The 21,446-nt window shown below is 45.3% G+C and overlaps 1 protein-coding gene across 2 annotated transcripts in view; it reads left to right on the top strand.

The window, feature by feature from the left end:
• pacrg (PARK2 co-regulated) overlaps positions 1-21,446 on the top strand; it is a 116,291-nt gene that overhangs the window by 54,703 nt on the left and 40,142 nt on the right. For both annotated transcript variants that reach the window (XM_084012750.1, XM_084012749.1), the window contains exons 3-4: positions 3,942-4,113; positions 9,642-9,791. In XM_084012750.1, coding sequence (XP_083868876.1) covers positions 3,942-4,113; positions 9,642-9,791 — 322 coding nt within the window. The remainder of the gene's footprint in view (positions 1-3,941; positions 4,114-9,641; positions 9,792-21,446) is intronic.

The raw sequence follows: 21,446 nt of genomic DNA, 5'->3' as shown, positions 1-21,446 counted from the left end.
TCATGTGAGAGATTAATAAGCGGGGATATTGCTAACCACAAAGTCGGTGTCTTGTTCACGGTGATTTGAGCTGCTGCTTATTGAATTGGTTAATGGAGTGCTTCCTTTTAAAGGCATTTAACAGCCTTGGCCCTGACAGTACAACAGGAAAATTCAGACAATAATTTGCGTTTTCTAACAATTTCTTATTGTTCCACCCTAAATAAGAATTTGAATCCAACATAATAGCAAAAGCAGCGCTCTTCTTCGATGAGAGGAAGCCAGTCAACAAGAATCAGCAACAAGAATGCTGCTATGACAGAAACTAACCCATCACATTGCAGTGTCTTCATGATCCTTATTTGAGCAGAGCAAATGGCTGCGTTTTTTAGAAACGGATGCGGTTTCTCAGAACAACAGTGTGCATCGCTGACACCCTGAAGTCAAGATCACTGATGACTGATAGGAATTCCGTTGTGTTAGCTTTTGTTTATTTTTAGTGCTTGTCGGATCACGCCTGCCTCCTGCGTGCCCATATTCCAAATATCTTCTAGAAGCATCCCTGTCTCCACATGCCGTTATATGCGACTCCTGCATTCCAATTTGGTCTTCTCTGATACACTTTCTGCAGAACTAATGGATGTGTCTTTGGCGATAGTGACGGAGTGACTCACCGTGTGAGTGGCACCAATAGGGAGCCTCCGCTCTCAAAGCTGGAATAATTGACAGCACTTCATCTGCCAGCTCATCTAAATACAGGAAAGCCGAATCCAGGTCAAGTTGTCGTGGCGTCGTCAATTAAAAACAGCGTCGTTGTCAAACAGCTGGCACGCCGCCTGCTTCTCGCACGACCTATGAGACACGCGTTAGTAGACGACAAAGGTTAGCGCCCCGTGATTGGATGGCAAAAAAAAACCCTGCTGGCTAATTTCCTTCGGCGGCAAATACCTCACGAAGAGACCAGAGAACGCCCACATGCACGCTCGCTGTTTTGCTTTCTCGCTGCGTGCGATCCTGCCGTACAGCCTTCTGTGTGGTTCATTTTTTTTTGTTGCCTTTAGCCCTTTTCACCACAAATGACTCACACTGCCACCTTGGCAAACTAGCCCAATAGCGTATCACGTCTGAGCACACACAAGCTGTACACGGACCCACATGTAAGCATTCGTACACGCATGTATTCACACACACACACACAAACACAAATCATGTCTGGCTACTGTGTATTTAAATTGGCAACCTGCTGTTTTCCTTGCTCCTGGTCTCTCGTGCCTGTCAGGGGGCCTCTGATGCTGTTGTTTAATGAGCAGAGGCTCTCCTCAGACTTGTTCCGAGTCCAGTTGCCTCTGTTGCTGTGTGTCTGCTGTTGCAGCGCTGACCAGAGGAGACATGCTGGTCTGTGTCCCAAGGCTAATTGCTGCTACTTGGCTGATAGTCTTCCTTTGCTCCACTCTCATTGACTCCCCGGACTCCGGGGGGATTCCCACAGGCACCCAAAGACAAACAAAGCCGGGCGGACAATCGATAACGGATGCAAGAGTTACCGCTCAGCGCAGTCTGATTAAGATTCCCCGGGAATGTGTGTGTGTGTGTGTGTGTGTGTGTGCGTGCGTGCACGATGTAAGCGTGAGTATGTGAAAGTGTTTGCTGATTGTCCTCACTCCTTCAGTGCTAACTGGAATCTTCAGCCGGTCCCTAAGTGCTTGTTTATGTGATTTTGATTAAGAGCATCACAGAGTTCAGAGGCATCCTCACAACAACACCGCATTAATGCTCCCAGGTAATTACTCCCACAACATCTTCGGGTTACAAGGGCAGGTGAGATCGTGTCTGTGACTAAATATGGGACTGGACGGTGTTTGTTAAGACTGCATGCTGTTACTGTACAAGTAAGCTGCAGATGTAGCTTCGAGCTAGGTTCTCTGTTTGGCTGGACCGCAGAGGGTCGCTCTGTGGCTGAGTTAGTGACTATTACTAGGTTTCACCTGGTCTGGTTTGTGTGTGTCTTTAGTGATACACAGTTAAACCAAATTAAAAATGAAACAAATGATACTCACAAGTCATAACACAGCAATGTAAACCCCTATACGTAATATAATCAGAAAGAGAAACATCTGATGACACATATCTCACGTATACTCTCGGTGCGCAGGAACACTTTACCATAAAGTAAAGGTTTTGTTTTTCCAATTTCTTAACCATAAATTAGAATATTTAAGTCTACGTTTGAAGTCCACTTAATCCTCTTATTGATTTGTTGTATTAAAAAAGAGCAGCATTTTCACATTCCCACAAAATATAATCACATGAAGCGCATTATTTAAAAAAAATTTGGAAACACAGTTTGGAATTCAAGTTAAAGTATATTAAGTTGCTATCAGAGTCTAAACTTAATGATCAACTGGAAAAAAAAAATCTATTCTTTGAAAAGAAGCTGACTGTATGGCACCAGCTGTCCCTGTCTGCCATTAACTGTCATCGGCCAGCAGTCCTGTGCGTTAGTGTCGCCTCCCTTCACCCTCTCTCACCCTCCGCTCCCTCCGCTCACTGGGCTCATGTTTGCTTTTGTTCTAGTCTCCAGCCCGCCTGACTCACAATGATGATCTTGACCAAGCGCAGGGAAAAGGTCAAGGTTGGCCGGCAAATTGCCTCAAAGCAATCAGCCCTTTTGTCTGTCTGCGCTAACAGTGTGAGTCTGTCTCTGTCGCCATCTCTCCATATTTGTTTCTCCCCTTCTCTTGCCTTCTCTTGTCTTGTGTGTTTACCTGGGGGAGGGGAGGGGGGGGGGGAATTGACAACGGGGGGGAGGGTCTGTCCTGCTTTGAAGTCTCGGCTCGGACCGGCGATGGAGCGAGGGCTGGGAGACTTGAAAGCATCAAACGTCACTGGCTGGGTGACATTTCAGCACAGACCAGCGTTACCCAGCAGGGTGCTTACGTGTGTGTGTGTGTGTGTGTGTGTGTGTGTGTGTGTGAGGACAGAAGAGAGTCCCCTTACGGCTTCAGCTGTCCTCAAAACTGGCTGCTGCGGGATATTTGCCTCCACACCAAAGGGATTACCTTTCATTACATGAAAAACAGAATCCCCCATTCGACCTCTAACCCCTGCCTCAACCATAGTGCCGTTGGGATGCGCCGCTACGGCCGATACCCCTGTTCTAAATATACACTCGCTGGCTAGATATAGTTCATATATTGCATGAGCCGTGTCCACACACGGTATCACATGTTTTTTTTTTTAAGAACACACGCGAGGCTCAAGGGCAGTCTGCTTTGGGTCAGCTGTTCTTTGCAGGCCTAGTGTGCCTGAGTGGCTTTCCTCTGATGGCTTCACACACATGAAAGAATCTAATGTGTCACACCGTAGCCACACACTCGGCCGAGCAACATCAAAGCCCGCCCGTGGCCCGTAGCCGGATGAATTTCTTAATCTACCACCTGATGCGTATGTGGGCCTTTCTGTCCGTCCTGTAAAGGGTGTAAACAGGTGTTAACATGTCAGCCCACAAGATGCCACATGCCGCTGTGTCATGATCTCCTGAACAGCTGTCCCCCCCCGCCCTCCTCCCTCCCCTGCCACCATTGTGTGTGTGTGTGTGTGTGTGTGTGTGTGTGAGCACGAGTGTGAACGCGTTTACTGTAAGGGTTATAAATGGCTGCAAGAGGAGCTTTAGCGCTAGATATTGTGCTAAGCCAAGGACAAACAAAGAGAAAGGGCAAAGAATGAAAGGGAGCTTTGTGGCAATAACTGATTTCCTCGAGAAGACTCTGAATTCTCATCTGCTATATCTCTATATATCAAAAAAGTTTAACCCACGATGCTAGCTGATGTCTCCATCATACGTTACACCAAATGTCCTTGAGCAAGGGACAGAAACCCCCATCCTCCTGTCTACGTCTGTCTCTCTGGATCACAGAAGCAGCTAATAATGCTGCATTGTAAATGTTGACTTCCATCCTCAGGTGGATATCGAGACGCTGGACTACCACCACTATCTGCCCTTGTTCTTCGATGGCTTGTGCGAGACTGTTCATCCGTACGAGTTCTTCGCTCACCAGGGAATCCATGACATGCTGGACCACGGAGGCCCCAAGATCAGGCCCGTCGTCCCCCAGCTCATCATCCCCATCAGGAGTAAGTCCGGGAGGGTGTCTACTCTCACGGTTTACAAATCACACACAACACAGCTCTTATCCCAAGTGACACCGTGTGTGTGTTGATGTCATTTCACCTTCATTGTGTTACCCAGCCACTGAAAAGTGTCACGACTGAAGAAATCCCTTATAAATGCTGGTATTGTCAGCCTAAATACAATTAGAGTAGTGTTAACGCATTTCCATAAAGCTCTGACGAATGTTATGATCGTAGCTATAAAGTGAGGAGGAGAGAGAAACCAAAGATGACCAAAGATAATATTTTCCAGTACTAAAATATGTTGTATAATGAATCAAACAGGACCAATTTTCTCAGTAATTTTCCACCATTAAAATCAAGCAACTATTCAAATAGCTTATGCAACAAAATGTTCCTCCTCTCTTATTCATTTACATTGATTTTACAAACCTTTCTATAACTAGATCGTCATTATTATTTTACGAGTGACTGACAGCCGAGTAATCCCCCCAGTCAGAGTTCAGTTGCAGCCGTGATAAATATTTGATTATTTACTATTTTGATGACAGCGTCATTACATTTTTATTTCTGTTTGCTGATCTCAGACAAATCCCAAGTCTGAGAAGAGACTCCTCAGCCGCTTAGAAAGTGGCTAAATAAATCAGAAGCTGGCGACGCGCAATTAAATAGAAGGCCTTGTATTTATGACAGGGAGCTTAATGGAAGGTAACTTAACATGACATATAATAGAGAACGTCCTAATCATCCTAGCTTCAGTATTATCAGTATGTAAAACAGGTGAAATCACTTTTAACATGCATCTATATCTAAAATGTGACATCATCGTGGAATAATTACACACGATGACTCTCAGACCCTCTCTTACAATATTGCAGCCGCAGTGGGGATGCCACCCAAAATAGCACAACATACTCAACCGAGAATAGACTCACCTGTCTTACACACTCGCTCAATAACAGATTCTAACATTACCATACAACCAGTCCTGTGACAAGTCCTAATTTGGTTTCGCAGTCACACGGTTCCTATTATTACATTAACCCTCGGGGCGAGGCGTCCTTGTTTTTGCATTCGCCCGAAGAGGCCGGGCTCTAAAAGCACGCCTGGTAATCTGTTGTGTGCAATGTGGTGACATGCTACATTTAACCGCGTTATCGTGGTGTGCCTCCTCAGCTTTCCGTGCTGGCACACTTGCACGATCACAAGTCGGCGGATGGAGATTGGGTAAAGGTCACGGGTCTGAGGTCAGCGTGGACGGAGTCTCAGAATTTACAGTAACGTGGGCGGGAGGTGGGACAGAGGGCAGAGAAGTTAGAGGAATGCAGAGTGTGGGAAAAATAAATAGACATATGGTGTCTCCCACACACACACACACACACACACACAGGTCTTTTGTTTGGCGCCGCTGCCAAGTGGAGTGTCAGTTTCAAAGTGGGAGACTTTAAGTGGCGCCCAGTGAGCCTGGGATAGTGTTCATGTCATGGGCAGTTGGGCTGGTGGTGTGTACGTGGATGTCGGCGTGTGTCTTTGTTTATGTGTGTGTGTGTGTGTGTGGAGGCAGGGGGGCGTAGCGGACCAACACGAGACACGGCTGTTGGAGACGCAGGGACACATTGACAGACTGACACCGGCACAGTCTGTCGCCAGGCTGCACACTGCAGTGAGCACACGCCGCTTGGTTTGAACCATCACACGGCGAATAGTGTACATATTTAGTTCTGCGTTTGCGTGACTTTCCTTTTTTTCATTATATTGTATTTCTAAATGATGGGGAAAAAAGTAGTGTTTTAGTGAAGTTAAATGTGTTTTATATAGAATTAAATTAAATCATCTCAGCTCTCACAGATAGTTTAAATATTTGGATGGCCTAATGTCCGTTTTGCTCTTCGGCAGGAGGCGTCCTCGTTACGCAAAACTCGTCGTTATGCAGAGTGAGCCGGGCCACTTGCTTACTTAGACAGTCTTTTATGAATTCAAAACCCTCAGCAATATTTGGCCGTTACGTCTGTGGGAAGGCCAGACCAAAGGTGATGGTTATGCTCCTCATGAAAACACGCACTTCACACCGATAATGGAATTTTAAATGGCCTGCTCCTTATTAACTTCTTGGTTTATTAAAAACCAGACCTGTTTCTCCATCCAGGAGGCAAAGCCACCAGTCCATGTCTCTGTTGCAGATTAATTACTTTTCCATGGAGCAGGGAAGAAGGAGGGATGGCGGAAAGAGGAAGAAAGTAAAAAGCCGTCTGCAGTCTAAAATGGCAAGATATATATTTTTCCTCCTCTGACGTTAATACATCTTCAGTGTGGCTGGCAGGCTCTTATCTGCAGAGCAACTGAGTCGCATCAGGCCCTGGTGAATTTTGATGATGACTGCAGGTCACCCAATGAGAATACACAATGAAGGCGGCTCCAGCTGACATTATACTCTCAGGCGCTGTCCTCGGTGACTTAAAGACTGTACACCCTGTTCCCTTCAACCTATGTGAGAAACCCTATACATGGAAAAGCAAACACTTTTAGTTCTGAATGTAATAAATCCTCTTGACAAAAACTGAAAGTGCAGAAAAATTAGATTTGATATGAAACACTGATATTTACGATGGCGTATTAGGGCCACTGTAGGAAAAACATGGAGCAGAGAGAGGGGGGCAATATTCTGAGAAAGAAAGTGACAAATTTAGTTCATAAAGTCGCAACAAGTTGCTTGGTTCCGCTAACACCGGATGTTACGATGACAACACATGAAAACTACCGCTAGCATCTTAGCCCAACCGCCCGATCAATAAACACCCATAAGATTTTGGCCCACATAAATAAAACCAGCAATAACCATCAACAGCCATCACCAATGCGAGGTGTTGTCACACGTTGTTATGTATTAATTAGAAAAAGTCAATACATTCGTGGGAAGCTAGCTAGCATAAATACCGGTTGTTAGCATCGTAACTTGCAAATTTGCCACTGTTTTTCTTGAATATTCCCCCTCTCTCTCGGCTCCATTTTTTTCTACAGGGCCCTAATATGCCGTTGTAGATTAAAAAAAATATATTCAAAGCTCCTGCTCAGCTAAATAGTACCACGGTGACTTAAAGAGAAAAGGGTACATGATACCGAAATGCTGTGGTTTTAGTTTTTCCGGCTTCCGTAAATAGGGAGGAGGATTCAGAGCCATGCCTCCATTGAGCCCCGGCTGATTGGCATAACATTTGTTCAGCTTTGGAACCAAAATGAGACTTTCATTACAAGAAGATCCAGAGTTACGCCTCTGCACGGGAACATCTTCTTCTGATCTGCAAAGTATATTTCTGCTTCCGAGCGAGAACAATTCCCGCTAAACTCTCCGACGTGTCGCCCCACCGCTGACATTTCACAGGAAACAGAATACAAGGTCACCACTGTTGTATTTTCACACTGAATATGAAACGGGCCCCTTGCATGAATAGATTATTACTTTATTCAGATTTGTCCCAACACAGGTTTTATACCAGCATTAATATATCAGGCCCCCGCACCCACCCCCTCCTTTTCCGCTCTTTTAATTTTTTTCCCTTTATCCTTTTTTCCCCCGGCGAGGCGAGAGTGCCGATGAATAATTGAACAGTCCTGCGGTCCAAATGTCACAGCAGGGAAAATTGTTTGCGCTGGCTGGTAATTAGAATTTCATTGTTTGTTATGTAGGTTTGAAATTCCTGTCATTCCGCATTCCACCTTATCTCGGTGATGGCAGATATCGCCTCGCTTGTCTATCTGGGGAGACACTAAGGCAGAGATGGAGAGATGGCACGGAGCACAATACATTCGCTCATTCAGCATCGTCTGCCACCGTACCGGCCTCACATGCACACGCAAAGAAGATTTAGACAGGACATGCACACATACACATACGTTCTATCCCAAAGACCTGTTCCCTGTGGTTTTGTCTCATTGCTTTCAATGCATTTGTGTGTGAGTCCTGCTGTTCAGAGAGCAGTTGAAGACATGTGCATCTCTGTGAATGTTGACTGCCGTTAAACCAGATTGGTAACATTGCTAGATCACTGCAAGTCATTAGTCATTGACTCGTGGCACCAAGTCAATGACTAATGACTCAAATTTCTCCACCAGAATCTCACAAAAGCACCACTTTAAATCATATTTGTTTAAGTTTCTTGGAAATAAGTCATCCAGGATGAAATAAAGCATCAAAAATGACTAATCAACTAAAGAAATCTCAGGAGGCTATGACCAAAAATGGCCGACGAACTGGCTAAGAGCCCTTTGCAAACACATTTCATCACTTTTAGTTTTTTCAGTGGCCATTTGTTCCACTAGCGAAGTCAGGAGAGAGCAGAGAAGAATTGAAAGAGGGAGAGAGAGCAATACATTCAGCACAACCTGTTGAGACAGACTTTATCGGTGCTTCGAGTTTCACTAAATTTGTACGTTATTTGTCGGCATGGAGCCGTTAGACAGTTCAGATACTCGGCACATTTATTTCTTCTCCAAGACCAGAAAACACAACTTGCTTTAAATACTTCCAATACTGGATTTCAAGCGCTGACGGTTTCGTTTTTGAGATTTTAGAGCTATAGCTTTGTCCAAAAAGTACCCCTCCCCTTCTTTTTTTTCTCCCTTTTTCTACGTTTCTCTCTCCCAACCAACACATTTTTCCTCCTCTCTGTCATCCACGCTCTCCCAGCGTCTCTGCTCATACTCTGTTGCCTTTGCTTCAATGTTTCTTTAATGTCTTTCTTCCTAGCTTCAGTTGCTTCCTGGCAAAATAGGCGCTTTGATGCCATTACCATCCTCTCTTTGTGAAAGCAGGCATCAATTGACAGTTTAAGGTTTCATAAAGATAAATAGCTCAGGTTCTGTTTTTTCTAACTTTGGGAATGCTTACAGGAATTAGCATCGCTCATGCAGAAGCTCACATCTAAAGAAAAAAAAATAATACGAGCGTAAAGAACTGGGAAAAAAATGCCAGTCTTAGTTGCTAATCACAGTTATTTTCTAACCATTTGTCCTGTCATCTATCTCTCTGACGTTGCATCTTTTGTTGTTTTTTCTCCCCCCCCTTCCCCTCTTTCTCTCTCTGAATGTGTCTCTCTTGATCTCTCCAGCCCTCCATCTCTCCCACCATCAGTCCCTTTTTGTTCTCTCTATCAGTGGGAGATGGAGTTAAGTGCAGCTGTAGGCCAAATAGCCCAGTGATTGGCTCTCACTTACTCCTGCCTCCCCAGTGCATTTGAAATCACTGATTGCAGACAAGCCAGTCTAAATCAAAGCCCAGCTATAAAGGAAATGCTTTCAAGGGGAAGGGAGTGTGTGGGGGTTAAGATTTATATGTAATTCCACTGTGTGTGTGTGTGTGTGTGTGTGTGTGCTTAGCCCACTCTTATGTACCATATAATTGTTGTCACAATCACTTCACATTTACTGTACCTCCACCTGCCTGAACAAACAACCTGTAAATCACATCTTAAACCCGAACAGTTGTTTCTCCCCCATCTCGCGTCTTGGCTGACCTTTGCCCTGTGCCCTTCTAGATGCTCTGAACACGAGGAACCGCCAGGTGATCTGCAACACCCTGAAAGTCCTGCAGCATCTGGCCATGTCTGGAGACATGGTGGGAGAGGCTCTGGTGCCCTACTATCAACAGATCCTCGTCATTTTCAACATGTTCAAAAATATAAAGAGTAAGTCCCACCCCTTATTTTATTAGTTTATTTTTTTTATTTTTAGTTTAGTTAGTTTATTAGTTTATTTATTTATTTATTTCGGGCACGTCCGTTAAATCGTCATCACACATCTTTGTTCACATAGTAAAATACACATGGCCGAAAGGTCCCTGTGTCATCCCTTTGTGTTGTTAAATCGTTGTTTTTTAGTGCAAGATTGATCTTTTTCCTAATGAATGTGTTTAGACAGCCATGCATTTAAAAAACTAGACATATCATAGTTATGAAAAAGAATAAACATTGTATTACTTCAGGTACAGATCTCAAAAACGAAGGCCTTTTTCGGTGGATTTTGTTCCTCTACTAAAACCTTTACGAGCCTGTGAAAGGCAGCGACAAGTATCCACGTGGAGTGAATAGCCGGTGTCAAGACTGTGAATCTTGTGACTTCCAGGCAGAAAGCCTCCTTGTTTTTTCTCTGCGGCACCGATGCAGCCACCTGTCCCTGAATCCTTTCTCGTCCCCTCCGCCACTTTAACATCCACTTGACAGAGAGGCTCCATTTTGTCCTTTTTGCTGTCAGTCAGGCTGCATTGTGCCGGGCGACTTTGTCCTTGCTCCCTCTGAAAACCTCCACCTGGGTGACACCGAGACCTGGGGAGATTGGCATCAGATAGGCAGGCCCCTTTGTGTGGCTGTGTCAAAGCACTTAGCATGGTGTGACAATGATGCGGGGCCCATCGGAGGCTCAGAGGCACGACCGCTCCTAAACACAACTCACCGCACAGCCGGTAGGATGTGGAGAGTGACATCGCGAATCAATCATTTAAACACAAGGCTTTAACAGGAGAAAACACAAGGCTTTAGTCTCTTAATCAATATCCAATTTGAATCTCTTGTCTCTTTAATTCGCTTACATTATCTGTAACTATTTACTGAGGTTTAAAAAAAAAAAAAAGGAAGGCGAAAGCCGGGAGAGATAGTCAAAGAATGGAAGAGAAAAGCCTTATTAGCGCATGGCCATATGCAAATCTCCTCTGTAAATTAGCTGTCAAATCAATCCCCTAACCCGTTTTGAAGCGTGAGCTTCTCCACCGCGGCGCACGCTCAGCGGTTGGCCGGTGAACCCCACCAGGAATAGTTTTATCTCCGCCTGGTAGTTACTGTGTCGGCCTGTCTACGTGCCCGCCCGCTCGTCTGTCCCTTCCCGTGGCGGGCATCGATTAAAATCCGAGCCAACCCCCTTCACCTGGCAGACGTCCCTGCTATTGACCTCTCCCAGAGAGACCGGTCCGGGGCCAGGGAGGGGTCCGTACAGCTGCCAGAGCACAGCATCTAATTGGCTAAACGAGCATCCATCAGAGTTTCTCTCTCTTTTTTTTTAAAGTTTGGATGGAGTTGAGTTTGATACGGTAATTATATTTAAGCAATCAATATGTAGGAAGGAAGGAAGGAAGGATGGATAGCTATTTCCACTGTCTGGAGCTTTACTGTAAGATAAGCTGTCACCGCCCACTCACCGCTAAGACACAAAGATACGACTTCAAACATGGAGAATGTGTGCTTTTCTTTCGGGGGAGCAACCACTCCGTGGATCAGAACTCTGTGTTCTTTTTTCTCTCTAATACGGAAACATTTCAGGGTTACTCGTTCTCTCCCCGTGTGCCGTCTCCGCTCCGCCTCACTCCTGTTTCATGTGGCTCGTTTGCATCCGTATCAAAGCGCTCAGCATTGAAGTCTGTCCATTATCTAATATCGCTTTGCGTACACCTCCAGCTCCGTCCCACGCTCGGCCCGTCTCAACCCGAGCCAGCGCGCTGCCTTCAGCAGACAGGCACGCCGATTGTGTTTTAATACACAAGAAGACACAGAGGACTCTCTACAGTAGTAGTGTGTGTGGTAACGTCTCCCTTTGGCTCTCCCACACTGTAACTCGCAGAGCTCGCATGGCATCCCTCTTATCTACCGAGCCACAAACAGGCCTCTGTCCAGTATGTGCCAAGTGAGTGTGTGTGTGTGCGCGCATTTGTGTACATCTGTGATGAATAGATCCATTGTGTCCCCGTATGCAGCTGTTGACTCCAGCGTGGACGGGGTCCTCTGTCTCTGTGTCTCTCTGTTCACTGTTCTGTTGGGTCTGGCAACCTCGGGCACATAATGCAGACACACACACACACACCCACATATATATATTTAAATATAATCGCACGCTGTCGCAGCTACAAGCCCTGACTTTGTCCCCGTCTCCCTCAGTTGTTGCAGCCGTGAATCAATAGGCTGACAGCCACTGCTGCAGCATCGGGGGCCCACACTTGGCTATCGCCAGTATCTCATCGTGGGACAGATCCCCCCCCCAGGCCGTGTTCACACACTCCCGCTGTGTCGCTCCCACTCCGAGACAGGGTTGCGACCTGTTAAATTGGTCTGTACACAGGCCTTATCTGGGCCATTTTCCAGGGTCAGAGCCGGAGCTTTACTGCCGTCTCCAAAATGCACCCTCGGGTGTCTTCGCACTCAGACAGAGCACTGGACCTCTGACCAAGGAGAGCACACTCATGCCCCACATGCTCAGCCTCTCTGGGGGTTCCAGGTTTCTGAAGAAAGGAACGGCTCCATTGTTCAATGAGGGGTAAAAAAAAGAAAAATGCTGCTGTTTAACTCCTGGCAGCCGGCTGCTATTCTTACCACTGACACAGTAATGCGTCATTTTGAAGCGCACAATAATGAGCAATCACATAGTATCACCGTCCTTGATGTACCCCTTTGTCTCCTGAATCAGCGCTCTCAGCTTTTGTTTGCTTTGTGCCTTTTGCACATCAGCTGTGTTTGTGTGCGCGTGTGTTTATGCGACGATGCTGAGGACAATGTAGCAATTCCTTCAATGCGATTTGCACAGCTCTCTTGTTTGCTCGCTGTGATGAATCTTATCCCTAATGAAATGCAACAACGTGCCTTATGAAGGAGAGATGTGCTCACTCATCCGGCAAAATTCTCGTCTGAGCTCGAAAAGGAAGGGAACCCATCGACTGTTTGTCATCTGAGGAAGGGAGTTTGTGGAGTTCTGTAAGGCGGCAGAGTAAACTACACAGGGAACATATTCTGAGGGCTTGAATGCGGATCGAATGGGCTCAAACTTTTACCTAATTGTCATTTTACAATACAGTTTTTCTGCTATTACTCTGATCCTGATGAGTTCCATGCAGTGAGATATACAGATTTAAAAAGAGGTAGAAAGAGTAAACTGGTCCTCTATATCTGATATCCTACGTTGGATATAGAATGAATATTGGGGAGACATAATGCAGTTTGTCTTTGTAGTCTTCATATGAATTTTTGGCCAATATTTTTCTTTTAGCTCCGTAGCTTTTAAACAAACATGTTGTTATTAAACATATGTCTGAGCAGACACATTTTACTGCCGAACATAAAGATTACAGTAAAACCGTAGCATTTTTTAAGTATGAATTAATAGAAAAAGATTAAATGCAACAAATAAAACATTTTATTGCAGCAGTTTACTGCGCTGCTGTTTCTTTTTCCACAACTGCCATCATTTGCGATGATACAATATATTTGTTTTGTCCTGAATTCAGCCTTTTCGGTATGTGTTGGTTCCAGAACGCTCAGTCTCGCTATTTCATCAACTACACAAGTAAATGCATTGTTGTCTGATGATTTTCTCCACTTATCTCTAAGGTGTAGGTCCTTAAACACCTATTCATCACTGACAAACTCTCTGTCACACACACACTAAAACACACACACACTAAAACACACACTCATACATATTGCTCACACACGCTGTGGTGATCTGGTTCATTTGGCCTCTTTTGTCTTCCTGCTAGGAACGTGTCCAGCTATGATAAGGTCTCACCCACATGCATTGCTCAGCCTACCTACACACACACACACACACACACACACAGAGAGGTTGTGATAGTGGCTCTCTGTCTTCCGTGGCCAGGCGACTGTGGTTTTTGTGTTGGTGACAGATGCAGTGTGTGGCTGGCTGCTCTGTCTTCCCCGTTGGGCCCGCTTTATCTGTGTATCATATGACACACACACACACACGTGTTGGACGTCTCTATGAATACGGCGGATCAGTTACAGCCCAAGCTGATCATTAAAGATGGAATTAAACCGTTAGAGCTGGCTGGCCTTGTAACCCCTCCTGCTCCCGACGGGTGGACAGTCAGGAACAAGGACGCGTTTCATCAGCTGCGAGATAATATACATGTTACTGTCACGTATGAAACGACCATCATCAACACACACAGGCACATCTAATCCACCCCCCCCCCCCCCCAACCCCCCCAAACTCATTTTAATCTGACAGAAGGCCAAGCGTATGCCAGTGTACTCAGCCACCTGTGCTCTTGTCCACAATGCAACCTAATGCTCCCGTTTACTGCCAGAACACGACACCGTCGCGTTTACGCGGGTTGAAGTTAATTCCCGGGGATTCCCATTCACAAATATTAGTTTTAGTTAATGTCCTTTTCCAGCTGCGGGTGCGGAAATTAAACCACTCGCCATACTTTTCACTGTGAACATAGCAGCGACGGAGGAGACCCTGCACACACACACACACATGCATGCATACATACGCACACATCAACCTGTGGCCCCCGTGTAATCCATCATCCTCCACAGACACACGGCGGTCCTTGTCCCCGAGGACGACAGAACACACACCTCATCCTCAGCCCCCTGTCTCCTCTTCCTTGTAGCCCTCTCCATCGGGAGATATCTATCTATCAAGCAATCACAGCCTGCCAAGACCCCTCTGCCATTAAAATACAGAGGGGGGGCGACTGCGAGAGAAAAGGGAGCGATAGAACGAAAGCTAGCACGAGGGAGCGTGAGATGAAATCCAGGTAACACCGACCTTGCCTGTTCTTACCTGCTCCACCGTTAGCATGCTTCACAGCACATAATGACTTTTTTTCCTCCCCTTCTCTCCTGAAGCTTAAGACAAGACGGAAATAAGGGAAAATTGTGGAAATATATTTTTTTACATTAATGCAGCCCCCCATCTCCCGCCACTTCTATACTTCTCCCGCCTGCGGATATGCCCACCTGGCTGTGTTAATTTCTATTGTCAGCAGGTCTGAGGCGAAGCAGCCAATCAGGTGTGAGCGTCAGCCCTCGGGCCTGCAGTCGCTCTGCGGCTCCAATTTAAAGGTCAGCTGATAAGCAGCCTGATTCCTGCATAATCTGGGCTGCTCTGCAGGCAGACTGTTCAACAAAAACACACTCGACAGATATACACATCAAACTCACTGTATATGATTGACTCTCAAACTTTTTTTCCTTGTCAGACTGCGATGGATTCACTTTTCCCTTCCTCGGTTTGAATGTATTCGTGCCTCCGTCGTTCCATCAGGTTAGATAATGTAGTTCTGCTAATTGCTCGAGAGGCACGCCTCAGTGAGAATTTGGCTTTGTGTTTGTTGATTTGTTCATTAATTTATACACAGTGCCTTTTGCGATGTGAAGCACTTAGGGGAATTATGGGATACACTCTTTAAATGGCACAGAGCCCCGAGGCTGGCAGAATACTTAAAATTAAATTGAATTTGGCATCTTCGCACAGACAGTCTGCAACTTCAACAAAACACAACTTTGATAGCTCCAGTGTGCACCGGCTGAGTCACCTCTCCCCGAGTCAACCTGTCACCAGTGTTAGGTTGCTTCATGTCTGCTTATATCATTTCCTTATAAGGTCGTCTGCATTTTTGCACGCCTCTTCATCTGGCAGGAATATCATTAAAAAGCAGATTTCGTTTAGAGGGAGTTGGGCTCTCGCTACTGAACTTGGCAGCACTGACGGCCCAACCCTCCAAATGTAATTTTGTAATAATTATATTGGAAGCTTATGCAGCGATCAGCTGTAGGAGTAAGTCACATGCACACACTTGATGACCTTAAAGGTGTGTTCAACCCAAATGCCCAACCTGGGATAGTTGGATTAGAGGAAGGGCAATCAGAGAAAGCTTCTAAGTGAATCTTTTCGATGGATAGGCTCAGATTTTGCACTCATACTTACTGGTAATCTGCAGAGGACCATGTATGTATTCTTACTGTGGGACCAGAAGTCGTCAATCTCGGCGGGGGCTGGTCCTTTCATTCCCACTAATCCGAGTAGCACTCAATTACCTAATTGGATGAGTTATGGGGGTCCTTTTCCTCCCATCTCAATGAGATTAACGGAGTCTTTAATTAATGAATTTGGGGCACTTTGAAACGATTGGCGGGATCGTCCAGGGCTCCGGGGGCCTGACATATGTAACACAATTATCCAGCTGTCGAAATAAGACAATAGAGTGAGATGAATAGTGCAAACATTAGCTTTGTTGCCTTAAGACAGGTGATCGTTGCAGTCTGAACGTGGAATCGGTTTGATGGCGCCGCTTTGTTGTCCCTTTTAGAGGGTGTGCGTGCTGGCGGGGGTGGGTGGGGGAATGGGTCGGCTATTTGATAGCCGGCGAACTTGCCGCTTTCCCCTGTAATTTGTGTTCTTGTGTAGAATCAGTGTCCTTTGTCTGCTCCTTTGGTGGTGTTACGACTCCCTAGTGGTGAGCAGGACGCTCCCCTGCAGCCTCTCACCACATCATCGTGTTTGACATCTCCGCGGGCAGCCGGCAACGGAACGCCGGTGTGTGTGCCGACATTTGTCCGGCCTGCTTTGGATCAGCATTCGCACCTTGCGCCAGGTTGCTTGTCAGCTTTCATGAACAGCCACACCTTCACAAACAGACCCGCCGCATGAGAGTAAAATAATAATAAAAAAATAGGCAGAATTTCAAAACCAAATCACAAATGGCATTTCAGTCTCCCTACCTTGTTGTCCCAGAAGAGGACGCATAAACAACAGAAACAAAATAGATTTTACTGCTTGTCTGATGTGGGCAGATGTTTCATATATTTAAAGAAAATAAAGGGTTCTCTCAACAAGACTTCCATGACTTGAGATGCTGATACCTTTCTAGGTCACTGTGAGACAGCCTGGGATTGTCAGGCATAATGCCTCCACACCTGTCATTTTTGGGGGGTCTGTCTCCTGTCTGTCTGTCCTTTAGAGACCCAGCCCCCATCACTGTCCCCTTCTCAGCACGTTTCCCTGACAGAGGAAACCTTATCTCCTCCTTTTTCACACAGGCATGCGTCCGTCACACTCCTCAGTATCTCTAATGGATGTAATTGAACCCTTTTTCTAACATTCTAATGCACACTATTTCTCAAGAACCCCCCCTATAGACCTACCCCCCCCCCCCCTTACTCACACACTTCTCCATAAGGTCGTCCCAGCTCAGTGTCCCACATCCAGACAACAGTTTTTAGCTGGCTCCCATCTCTAATGTTCCCATCTGTCTCCACTGCTCATATTCCCCTAGCCATCACAAAATATGAGCATATAATACCGCATATCCAGGATTTTAGCCCAAAGTGTGAGATCCATTACGAGGAAGGCAGCTACAAACTCTCATAAAACGATTGCTGCCATTAAACTGAAACTAATGGTTGTTGTTACAGTTTACAATTACAATTTATTAAATCCAAAGTCTAAATGATCACACATTTCAATTAAAGGACGCAACGTCGTTTCATAAACAGTGGGCAAATTTCAATCGGCAGGCAAAGAAAATGAAAAAAAAATTAAAAACCTGTCGTGTTTCTAAGTAGTAATTTATTCAACCCATTCATAATTATTCATCCCTATCATGTCAAACACGCATTAACAATTTGTCGAACCTCTGTTGGACGTAAAGGCCAATCACACAACTAATATCAAGGTCGGCAACATGGATCAACGGTTACTGTTTCATAAGCAGAACTGGCAAAAAATAATTATGGGAGGAGGAGGGTCACGTTGACCGTACAAAATTGCGAAACCGCATGTGTGAGCATATTGATCCACGGGAGCATTACACTGAATTCTTCTCCTTTTTACTTTTGAAACTTAATTAAGTGGTGAATGAACGACCACTTAGTTTCCTGGACATGAGAAGCAGAAACGTCTGTAATGGTATGTGTGTGGATGCTTTAGTTTCTCCACATACAGAGCAGGTGAAATCCATCCCACCGAACCAGATGTTACCTTATTGGGGTCGACCCCCCACTGCAGGAGAAGAGCTGGGGTCGTAGAGAATAAAGGCCTGCATGTTTTCCCAGAGAGTCAGTCGGAGATCCTCAGAGGCCTTCAGGCAGAAAAATCAGGACAACCCACGTAAACATCCCTGTGTTTTCTTCTCTACGTCAGAGCAACACATCTCCCTTCTCTTCTCCTCGCAACATCACAGGAGCCAAGAGTTAACGCCCTATTTACGCTTGTCATTTCCAGCGTCCCGTATCAACATCAATTCTGGATGAGACGTAAGACATCCTCACACTTTGGTTCACTGTCAAAATCAACACACGGGTAATACATTCTGCACTGTTCGCAGTTGAGTTGTAGCAATAACGGTTAAGCTGCCAACACGCATTTACCATGAAACTCACACAAATGACAATCTTCACACACACTCAGAGCACAGGTCCATTTTCTCACACAATGAGAAGTGAACTGCAACTAAGCACTGGAAAACACTGTTAACAGAAAAAACTAAATCAAGCCAGACGCCACTTGGATTTTGATGCTGCTATTCATGCCGTTACGGTGCTAGCACTTTGAGCAATGACAAAGAAAGACTCGCATTTTAGCAATCATTTCAATCAATCCTGCAGCAAAGACGTCCTAATTTGATGAAATCATTGAGGGAAAGGCGGCTAAATTATTGTAACTCATTTAGTCTTCATTTTCAAACCGTCATGACATTTTTTCCTTAAATAATCTATTTCTTCAGTCTGTCTGGATTGCCTTGACTATGTGCTGTACAGTTTCAGAGAAAATTAAAGGGAAAGTTCACATAATAACACAATCGATTTCCTCATATTTAAACTCTCATAAAGTCCTTCCCGTCAGAAATGTTGACCCTGACTACGAAGTCATTTTACTCACATCTCACTCCATACAGAATTAGGGAAAAGCTGGCATCCTTGTAACAACGATCCATAACCTGACACAAACACATGAATGAGCTACTATTTATTAACTATGAGTGAGACAAAAAAAAAAAGGTTACAGTCCTCGCATGCTCTCGTCCACTTCGCTCACTCGCTCCCCACAGATCAATGCTCTCTCGTCCACTCGGATCATTTTGTGGTTGAGCTGATAATGGATCGGTTAAACGCTGTAGCTGCTCGGCCTCGTATTTGATCATATGACTCGAAATAGCCGGAGCTGTTTACCTTGTTGTTTTAAAGAGATAGAGACCCACGGCTCATTTCAGTGGATGTTTAGTGTAGCTGCTGTCATCACAAGGACGGAGGAGTTGCATTATGGGAGGAGTAAAGATTACATATGCGTCTTGGAGGGACAGATGCATTCATACATTTTAGATTTAGACATTCTAGGCTAGAATAAAATACGATATGAGACACTTTTTTCCCTTGGACTGTTTGTGATAATAGCTATTCAATGAATAACTATGGACCGAGGCACATTGGCTCTTTTATCATCTCTGTTTCTCACTGACCATCTGCTCTTGGAAGTTATCTCTCTTGGCCACTAAATGGATTCTTTGAGCGTTACACTCTACAGAAGCTCTTTTTTTCTTCTTCTTCTTCTCCTCCAAACTTTACTTTCCCAGAAACAGCAGTGATATCCTAAAGGTACAACCTTTAAAGCCACTGCATGGACACATTTTATAAAAAGCAACTTAACAAGAGCCAAGTCAGCCGTGAGTGTTGAAACACTGCATGACTAACATGGCAAATCTCTGAAACGTGTGGCGGAACTCACCTTGATCCCCTTCTGCTCCAAAAAAACAGACGCAACCAAAGAATTAGCATGCAAAGCTACCAGCTAGTGATGTCCTCAGAAATGAATGGAGTCACCTCACATTGTTATCTGCAAAGATAAATGCTTCAAGCACTTACACTTTTCAGCTCTGCAACACTGCTAACGGTTAAAATCAATTTAATGAAGAAAATATTAATATTTAATTATGCTCCTGGCAGCATTCAGTATTTTACTTTAGAATGCACATCGTACATTGTTTGCATAATTAATTCATTGCAGCTTCATCTGTAAATAATATTGGTACCACCCCCAGTCGGCCAGGCGTAGAAGACCACGATCAGGACCTGTGGGTGTGTGTGTGTGTGTGTGGGTGTGTGTGTGTGTGTGTGTCTTATTTACTCTCAGGATCTGTTCTGTCACACAAGCATGCATTAAGGGACACACACACCAGCACACACACACTCACGCACACACCGTCCTGTCAAAGTCATGTGAGCTTCCCACCACCACATGGAATGTGGAATATGCTGGCTACGACTTACTTAAGATCATATTTTATAGTTTGTTGCTTCTCTTAAAGAGTCGTGTCGCCGGTGACCTCAACATGCTACGGTTCATTAAGGCCGCAGCTGTGCAACCCAACTGTGACCAACGCGAGATTATATCACGACTGTTTTGTAAACACTTCTAATCTATTTAATCCAATTCATCACAGCTAATAATCTCCGTATATGAACAGACATTTTTTCAAATGTCAGAAATGATCCGCCGTGTGACCTCAGGGTTCGGGACACATACCCTATAAATCCCACCGTCGGCGCTCGCTGCCAAACACCAAACAGTTGCAGCAGTTTCCCTTTGTTTGTATCTGTTTCTAACAAAAAAAAGCTGTTTCCATGTTGCGGATCACAAATACCAGAAAACAAATGTTTGTGATAACGTAAACGAAACACTGGAGGGGTCACAGATATTGGATGCCTTCTGCGGCGGCGTATCCGTTATTTCCAATTCCTCCTTGTTATGTTGCTGCTGTTGATAACAAGCGCGAGGCAGGGGCCACATCATTAACTCTGTCTAACCTCCAGTACCAAAAATGATTTACCTTAAGTCTCATCGTCCCCGTTTGCTTTCACTCATCGTACTTTCTCTCTATTTTCCTTCTATTGTTTTTCCCCATCTAGCTGAAGCCATGCATGGATTTCAGTTTTTTGCACTAAAAGCCTTGGCCTCTTTGTCCCTCACGGCGTGCCACCCATAATGCTGTTCTGGTGTTGACCTCCGTGGTATGAATAATTCACCTGATGGACAGTGGAGACTCTTGTAAATGTCCCGACCCCTCAGCCCCCCCTGCACACCTGGGACCCACGCTACACCCTCCCGGAGGAAATGCACCCAGGATTCTTCTTTTCCTCCTCTCACCTCGACTCCCTTCTCGCCGCCTCCTCCCATCAAATATTTAGCGTGGTCGGAGGGAGGCGCGCGTCTCCCGCCATTCCCATGGCTTTCGTACTCACCTCATCTTTCGCCTTCGTCCGCGACATCTCCCGGCGTTCCTCTCCATTCTCTCTTTACAGGGAGATGGGACGAGGCGATGATCGCCTGAATCATTTAGGTTGCTGCTCCCCTGAGTGGCCTTGTCAAACATGCTGAAATATCAGCTCCCTGCTAGAGAGCTGCCATGATGGCCTGCCACTAGGCTAGTGTAAAAAAAAAAAAATCCGACCCAGATAGATCCTTTGTGGACCACAATGCTTAGAGACTCACCTTTTTTCACTTTTATTATTTGTAATGGTAGCGATACTGCCTGCAGACAGCCTCGGGATGCAGAC

The sequence above is a fragment of the Eutrigla gurnardus genome (assembly GCF_963514095.1).
Source record: "Eutrigla gurnardus genome assembly, chromosome: 7".
Taxonomy (NCBI): Eukaryota; Metazoa; Chordata; class Actinopteri; order Perciformes; family Triglidae; genus Eutrigla; species Eutrigla gurnardus.
Note: the sequence above shows the minus strand (reverse complement) of the source record. Positions and strands in the feature narration are given on the sequence as shown.